The following is an 8305-nucleotide window of genomic DNA, read 5'->3' as shown; positions in this document are numbered from 1 at the left end:
TGGGCTCCATACTTAAGGTTCCAGTGGGCTTGCACAAGCTGAAGGAGAAGAAATCACAGTACATCAGACCCATTCAGCCCATCTAGACTGCCTGTAGTCAGTTGTTGGTCTTGTCTTAAATTCAGAAGCCACGTGCCTATTCTATGCATGTTTAATACCCTCACTGTATTACCCTCTACCACCTCTGCTGGGAGCTTCGTCTATTTTATCTAAAACCCTCTCAATAGAGTAAAACTTTCTTAGATTACATCTAAGCCTCGGACACTCTTGTTTTTGATTATGACCTCTTCTTCTCCAAGGTCTACCTTAAGCACCAGAAAATGTTGCCCCTTTTTTGCTCAAGTTTGACCTGAAACCAGTAAATGAGCCATGACGAAATGGCCCATTTACTAAACAAACCCCACCTCATAAAAGCTAAGTAAGTCCCTGCATCTTTCTTTGCAATGTGTGCCTCGTTTAGGAATAAAAAAAATGTTCTTTAGGTTATTTCTTGTAGGTAAAAGTTTACATATAATGGAAATCCCCGATGACGCAGCAGCTTGAGGGTACTAGCTAGTGCTCGGTTAGAGAGGTGACTGTGCCGGACTACATCTCCCAGCATTCCCCACCGGCACTCTGCGAGCCAGGCGTGATGGGAGAAGTAGTTCTCCGCTGTTGCTATGCGCGCGCTCTAACAATCTGATGGCCGAGGTTCCCGCGCGCGCGCTGATTGGTTGGCTCACTAGCGCAGGGCATGCTGGGAGCCCTCCGAGGTTTGAACAGAGTGGCGGCAAAACCAGTGCGGACGGAATACACCGGGACCGGAGACGTGCATTCCGCTTCACCGACAGACAGCAACCCTTCGCAGTATGGCCTCCAGGACACCCCGCAAAAGGAAGCACAGCTCTGCCGCTTCCGACGGGTGAGTGAGGGACCGGGTGACCCGCTCCACAGCACCCTGCTGCAGGTCTGATTGTGCCCCGGGCAATGGCATCTTTAGCTGCCTCTGTGCACAGGTCTCTGGGACCCATTGGGTTAACCGATTAACCCCCACCGTGTATAACAGTGTTTTTTTTTTTGTAGTTTACACTGAAAAGGTTAACACTCATAACGTCATGCCCTGCACAGGCTCTGAAAAGGTTAACAGTGCTCTGCACCGGCCCTTAAAGAGGTTAACACCCTCTATGCTACTTTAACCCCTTCTGTGCACATGCAGTATGGGCTTGGAAGGGGTTAATGTACATGCCTTTCCCTCCTTCCTGTCCCGTGTGTTATGTAACGGAGTCCAAGGGGCGGGGCTTGCACTGGAGCCCAGGCAGCTGATCCACATGCAGTATCGCAGTACAAAAACACCGATCAAGATGGGCTGGATTGGGGTCTCCTAGGCAGTAGCAGCAGGTTAGTGTACTTCAAATCCAGAGCCTTCAGGAGTGGAGCAGGACTGTAAGTCCCATCATCCACACACCATGCAGTATTATCACTTATTGTATTATATAGCGCCATCATATTCTGTAGTGCTGTACAATGAGCAGACGGGACATAACGAGTAGTATATAACATAACAATTTGACTTACAGAAACGGGTGAGGCGAGCCCTGCTCAACGAGCTTGCAATCTAGAGCACCCCAGGGGTAATAAGCCAGTGTTAGGTTACTTTTCTATAGCGCCAGCAGATTCTGTAGCGCTGTTACAGCAGGAGCGAGGCAGGAAAAACGGCAGCCTGGATGGGGAGAATGGGGCCGATCTGCCGGCAGGTTCTAGGTAAGTCAGAGTTTGTAGAACCCTACTTGCTGTATGAGAATCGGGTTCGGAACATACACCCTGGAGTTTGAGTGCAAGCTCCTGTGTACGAGAACAGATAAGCACACGTTACATGCTTTTTATTTTGATCTATACATTCATCGCTAAACATTTTTATATTTATTCACCCCTTTAGGCGACAATCTGCGTTTGGAACGCCGACTAAGAAGTTATTGGTGGATTACGACGTTGTTTCTTCCCCCCTGACGACCCGGAGCTGTAATCTGAGCAGCTCGGCGAAGCGCTCGCCTTTGTGCGGATTCACAGACACGGAGGACCTGATGGATAAAGAGAACTTCGTGCCTTCTCCTCGTAAATCCAGAACCGCCAGGAAACTCCTGATTTCCCCGACCCAAGTTACCACCTGCGATGCGTCGCCGAAGTCCGAGTTCAAGGCGGCCGTCCCGGCGATTTCTTTCTATAAGAAGGACAGCGTGTACGTGACGCCTCTGGACAGAAAGATCATTAATCAGAGCCGGCTGTCCTCGTCCAGGAGCGATGAGAGTTCCTTCTGTTCTCCGGACAAACCGAAGAGAAGCCCCGAGGTGAGGGATGCCTACGGGTTTCCGCAGGCCAAGAAGCCCCCCAGTAAACGGAAGCCCAATCCTAAACGTGGGAAGGTCCCCTCCAGCGCTGGGAGAAAGACCGCGGCAAATACTCCGCCGGCCAAGCCCGCCCCGGTACCGGAGGACGGCATAAAAAGCGGCGTGCTGGGTTTAAAGATGAAGCAGCGGCCGAAGCTCACGGTCGGCGCGGCTTTTTTTGCCACGAGCAGGAAGCCGCATTCGGCTCCCAAGAAACCCGCCGCCAATATTAAATTCCCTCCTTCGGCGAAAGCCGCGGTCAGGCCGGCGAGGCAGCCCAACGCCCTGACCGCTCTGTGCGAGAAGGTCTCCCCATCTGGCGGGAAAGTCCAAGGAGATGGCGTCGGGGTGGAGTCTCAGAGGCAGCCCAACGTCCTGACCGCTCTGCGCGAGAAGGTCTCCTCGTCTGCCGGGAAAGTCCAAGGAGATGGCGTCGGGGTGGAGTCTCAGAGTCGGGGGCTACCTGGTACCAAGTCTCTGTCAGAAGATCAAACTAGAGCTGACCTAAACAAAGGGTTAAAAGAAGCTACAGAGAAGACGAGCGAGCTTTCTGTCAGCCAGCCCAGTCAACGGCTCGCCCCTCAGGCCGATTCGCCAAAGCAAGGGGCTGCCGGAGCGCCGGTGAGTCCATTTATTGCATTTTTTGTCTGGTGGTCACATTTATTAATCCGACCTCCGCCTTTGGGCTGCGCGTGGGCTGAACGCTTACTGAGCCAATGAGAGTCTCTGTGGGGAGGGTTCTCTGTATTTTGGAGCCAATGAGAATTTACGTTTGTGAAAGTCCGATCCCAGTGAGCCTCTGCTGCAGTAAGAGCTCGTCTGGCCCATTTATAAGGCCGGATTAACCATTTTGGGTGTTTTACGCAACATTCTGAAAGGCTTAAAGTACCGTTCTCTATTTTTATGTAAAATGGGTATCTGAGTCCGTTTTGCGTTGATTTTTCAGCATTCTTCAGTTGTCGCGGTTAGAAAATGTCTTCTGGCTCATTAAGCCCCTCCCCCGGCTGCCTCTACGGCAAACAGGAAGCATTCGCTGGTACACTTCCTACGCATGCTCATTACAAACCCTGTTGTATTCAGTTTGCTAATGTGACGTGCGCCATTTGTTTTCTATATCATTATGTCAATCGCTTGTGCCAGCCAAGCACTTCCTGCAGCAGCAGCTCGCCTAGGCTTGCCGTTAACTAATGTCTAATGGAGTCAAGTAGTTGAAGCGACAGCCGGCCCTTCAGTGAATGGACCCCAGTGTTCTATTTTTGCGGAGCGGCCCCCTTTGATGTAGTCATTTACTATTATTCCAGAGCCCCCTTTGATCGGTGCCGTCACTAGCAGAGCTGGAGGGGTGGAATTAGATCGCAAAAATACCTTCTTCCAGCTAAATGTGGGTGCAATTATTGTTCCAAACTGCATCGGATTTTACTATCTGATAATTCAGAGTGATAATGGACTAAAGCGAACGCAGAATCGGCCGGCCCATTCGGCCCCCGTCTGGTCGCCCGTTTCTCCTGCTGTGAAGACTCAAACCTTAATCAGTCGTTGGTCTCGTCTTAGATTCAGGAGCCGTATGTCTATCCCATGCATGTTTAATACCCTCACTGTATTACCCTCTACCACCTCTGCTGGGAGGCTGTTCCACCACCCTCTCGGTTCCGGGCGCGGGGTGGGTGTTGTCTGTGGATTCATTCCTCTGGGTTGGTTCCCTTGTTTCATACAAGTCACACGTCTCATGTCATACATGTCTCAGTGATAGTCATGGGCATCCATCTACCCCTTTTTGCAGGGCAGGATTGGTTGGCCCCGTCAGGGAACGTGCCGGGGGCCCTTTTGCAGACGTCCACGATGCTGATAATCGTCCTCTTCCTTCCTATTAACGTCTTGTTTCTTCTCGGCAGCCGGGCGTTCCTCGCTCCTCGTCGCCGTTTGACGTGGATGAGCCGATACTGGAAGCCGCGGATAAGAAAGGTGATTGGACGGTTTATTGTGTGATTTAGCGCAGTGCCTCGGGGGGCTACCTGCAGCCATAACAGGTTCACGAGGGGGGCTTCAACACCTGTTTGAATTCAGCTCTCGGCGATATGGAGTAGGAAGCATCGCCAATAGTGGGAGCTGAGCAGGTGGCTTATTTTGTATAAAAAGAGCAAGAAGACGTAACGTGATATAAAATGTATTATTTTTATAATATATTAAAATATACACATTACCCTTCAGGAGTTTGGGGGTCTCTTATCCACAGCCATTCCCCGTATTAGTCTTTATCCTCTGAACGCTGTCCGATGTGTCTTAACCTTCTCGCGATGGACTATTATTTTTATATAGCGCCATCATATTCTGTAGCGCACTCTACCCAACACTCCTGAGCCTCTCATAAAAAAAAAATCTTTTTTTTTCTTTTCTTTCTATTTCTTCTCTTAGCTTCTACAATTTATCCGATTTTTAGCACTCCGGGAGCCGGTAAGAAAAGGTAAGTGTTGCTTTTATTTATTTATTTTTTATGAATACCTTTATATACCGCACAGCGCCGCGTACGAGCGATCCGTCCCTGTAACGCAGGTCGCTATGCGGGGAGATGTCGCCTCCTTCAACAAATGAAGATTTTTAATAATGTTCTTTTCTTATCAGGGCTTTCGATCTTCGTGGTGAACTATCGTCCCCGGTCTGTTCCAGCACCCCGTCGGCAACTCCCATCACACTAAACAAACTCCACAAGCAAAGCAAGAGGAAGAAAGAAGCGGGCAAGGAGGCCGACGACCAGCTCATTATTGTAAGTGCTTAGTATTGCTATATAATGGAGCTGGCTGCGTTGGCAGAAACAGAAATATATATAACCCCCCCCCCCCGGCGCTGTATACAGAAATATATAACCCCCCCGGCGCTGTATACAGAAATATATAACCCCCCTCCCAGCGCTGTATACAGTAATATAACCCCCCTGGTGCTGTATACATTAATATAACCCCCCAGCCATGTATACAGTAATATAACCCCCCAGCGCTGTATACAGTAATATAACCCCGCAGCGCTGTATACAGTAATATAACCCCCCTGGTGCTGTATACATTAATATAACCCCCCCAGCGCTGTATACAGTAATATAACCCCCCAGCGCTGTATACATTAATATAACCCCCCAGCCATGTATACATTAATATAACCCCCAGCGCTGTATACAGTAATATAACCCCCAGCGCTGTATACAGTAATATAACCCCCAGCGCTGTATACATTAATATAACCCCCCAGCCATGTATACATTAATATAACCCCCCAGCCATGTATACATTAATATAACCCCCCAGCCATGTATACAGTAATATAACCCCCCTCCTGGCACTGTGTACAGTAATATAACCCCCCACAGTGCTGTATACAGTAATATAACCCCCCAGCGCTGTATACAGTAATATAACCCCCCTGGTGCTGTATACATTAATATAACCCCCCAGCCATGTATACAGTAATATAACCCCCCTCCTGGCACTGTGTACAGTAAATCATTTGTGATATAATGTAGGTCATCAATGACACAAAACCCTGGTTTAATCGAATTATTTTCAGAGCAGCTTGGTAGCTTTTGTCAGTCATGTGATATTTTGGATGACTTTCCCGGCTCAAACACCACACTGAGCTGATGCTTTACGGCGATGCTAATGAAGTCCACTCCTCTACAGACCCGATACGTTATATTATTTCCCTCAGGCCGTGTGATAAGGACGAGCTCGTTATTTATGGCACTGCTAATGAGGCCTGTTCCTCCATTAACCCTTTGAGGACAATGGGCGGTCCCTAAACCCATTGAAAACAATGCATTTTGAGTTTAGAATTACATGTACGGGCTTTGTCGTTAAGGGGTTAAGGCCGGTATTAGTGTGTTGATCCCTTTCTCCTCCTGCTCTAGGATGCCGGGCAGAAGCACTTTGGGCCGGTGGCCTGCAGCACGTGCGGGATGGTATACTCGGCGGCCAGTCTCGAGGACGAAGCTCAGCACGTTCAGTATCACAGGAGGCTGCTGGAGGGCATCAGATACGTGGTAAGTCGGAAGTGGAACGCGCCTGGTCTTTGGGGCTCTCTTCACGCGTACACCCGCATTCCTGATCCCGGGTACTTAGCTGCCTCATTAGGTCCTTTTGCCCTCGCTTTGGGTTACGATTTCTCCGTCCTCCCGCAGGGCTGGAAGAAGGAACGCGTTGTGGCGGAGTTTTGGGACGGAAAGATTTTGCTGATTACGTCGGGCGATCCAAAATATGCTCTCAAAAAGGTAAGACGGTTCATTGATGCTGAAGCCGGAGGACTTCTGCCTCCTCGTAGCCCCCGAATAAAGCCTTAATCCCGCTGTCTTTCCAGGCGGAGGAGGTGCGGGAGCTCGTGGACAGCGAGCTGGGCTTCCAGCAGATCTCACTGTCTTCTCCGAGTCAGACCAAGAGCTACCTGTTTGTCTCCAACGAGAAGAAAATAGTTGGCTGCGTTATTGCGGAACCCGTCAAGCAGGCATGTTGTGTACTTATTATAAAAATAATTCTTTGCAAATATTTCCTTTGAGATTGTGTGAAATTTCACCGGGCGCTCTGCCGGCAACGCTACGGGCTGCACACGTCATTCCGGGGCTGAAAGGTCCGTTTCTGTGAGCCGTACAATAAATGCACCGTTTTTGGTGTTTTTTCAGGCGTACAGGGTGCTCACCGAACCCCCGTCTCCCGAGTCCGCCAAGCGGGGAGTGTTGGATCGGCACAGAGCCTGGACCTGCTCCACCACGCCAGAACCTGCCGTTTGTGGCATCAGCCGCGTCTGGGTGTTTGCACTCATGCGCCGGAAGGGGATCGCCAAGCGCTTATTGGATGCAGTCAGGTGAGCAGGTTAAAAGTGCCATAAAAAATGTAATTATGGAAAGTTTTTTACTTTTTTTATAATATTGTGCAAATAGCTATTAACTTCTCGTGACTGGTATGAGAATGTAGAAGAGACCAAAACGAATGCATGCATGCGCCATACACCCAACGGAAAGCAGGCGGTTTGCTTTACTGATCCATGCAGACGGGACATTACTTTCCACCTTTAACCACTTTAATTAAAGTCCAAATTAAAAAAAAATTCCCTCAGTCCAAAAGTGCCAACTTACTGAACATATACTTTTTTTCAAAATAAAACAAATTTTTGGACTTTTTCTGAGTATTTGCTGTGCGTTTTGTCTTCCTCGCAGGACTTCCTTTATTTACGGCTCGCACATCACCGCCGAGGAGATCGCCTTCTCGGATCCCACTCCCGACGGCAAGCTGTTCGCCGGCAGCTACTGTGGAGCCCCCGACTTCCTCGTGTACAACTTTGTCAGTTAGAAGCTGCGGCTTCTGTCCGATGATCGGAAATGTTTCCCGGCGGGAGCCTGTTGCACCTTTTCCCTGTCGATGTTCGCTGCTGCCCAGGCCCTTCATTATTAGTTATTTGCCCCCGTTTTACCCTGTGAATACTGCCTCTCAGTGTACATTTAAGATACCGCCCCACTAGAACCCCACAAAGAAGCGGACTATCGCATACATAATATAACACAGATTCTACTGTATATGCGTATAATATATATTATAATAGAGGCATGTTTTGCACAGACGCCGGTTCCAGGGCTTTTCTCGGAGACGGCCCCCATGTATAATGTTCTCGTGCAGATTTGTGGGAGGATTGGCGCGTATTACACCAAAGTTAAAAATCATTTCCCGGTTTGCAGACCCAGTCTGCAATAACAGCGATGTTGATAGGTTGTTCTGTTGTAGTCCAGGAAGGACAGTCCGGTCCCCGTATCGTTATGTTTTTACTGTTACTCAATTTCCTGCGTGTTTTACGGCATGTAAGTTAGTACTTGCGTTCTATAGTTACTGGCGTCTTGGCTCCTTTAACTCCGCCCCCAGCTGCCTGTACTGGAAACGGGAAGCATTCGTTGGTACGCTTCCTGCACATGC

The 8305-nt window shown here is 49.3% G+C and overlaps 1 protein-coding gene across 1 annotated transcript; it reads left to right on the top strand.

The window, feature by feature from the left end:
* The first annotated feature begins 735 nt into the window (after positions 1-735).
* ESCO2 (establishment of sister chromatid cohesion N-acetyltransferase 2) lies at positions 736-8057 on the top strand. Its single transcript, XM_053459711.1, has 11 exons — positions 736-901; positions 1916-2669; positions 2760-2984; positions 4256-4325; positions 4776-4824; positions 4983-5124; positions 6259-6390; positions 6529-6618; positions 6705-6848; positions 7024-7205; positions 7558-8057. Exons 1-11 carry the CDS (start codon positions 849-851, stop codon positions 7688-7690), a joined length of 1974 nt encoding a protein of 657 aa, XP_053315686.1. The 5' UTR covers positions 736-848; the 3' UTR covers positions 7691-8057.
* Positions 8058-8305: the final 248 nt, after the last annotated feature.

The sequence above is a fragment of the Spea bombifrons genome, chromosome 3 (assembly GCF_027358695.1).
Source record: "Spea bombifrons isolate aSpeBom1 chromosome 3, aSpeBom1.2.pri, whole genome shotgun sequence".
Lineage (NCBI taxonomy): Eukaryota > Metazoa > Chordata > Amphibia > Anura > Pelobatidae > Spea > Spea bombifrons.
This window is presented reverse-complemented; position numbering and strand designations above follow the sequence as displayed.

Excerpts from the sequence above, each read along its gene's own strand:
- ESCO2 (XM_053459711.1), top strand. The coding sequence starts at position 849 with ATGGCCTCCAGGACACCCCGCAAAAGGAAGCACAGCTCTGCCGCTTCC. Across the intron at positions 2,985-4,255 it reads AAGGGGCTGCCGGAGCGCCG|CCGGGCGTTCCTCGCTCCTC; the intron begins GTGAGTCCATTT and ends TCTTCTCGGCAG. Across the intron at positions 7,206-7,557 it reads CGCTTATTGGATGCAGTCAG|GACTTCCTTTATTTACGGCT; the intron begins GTGAGCAGGTTA and ends TCTTCCTCGCAG.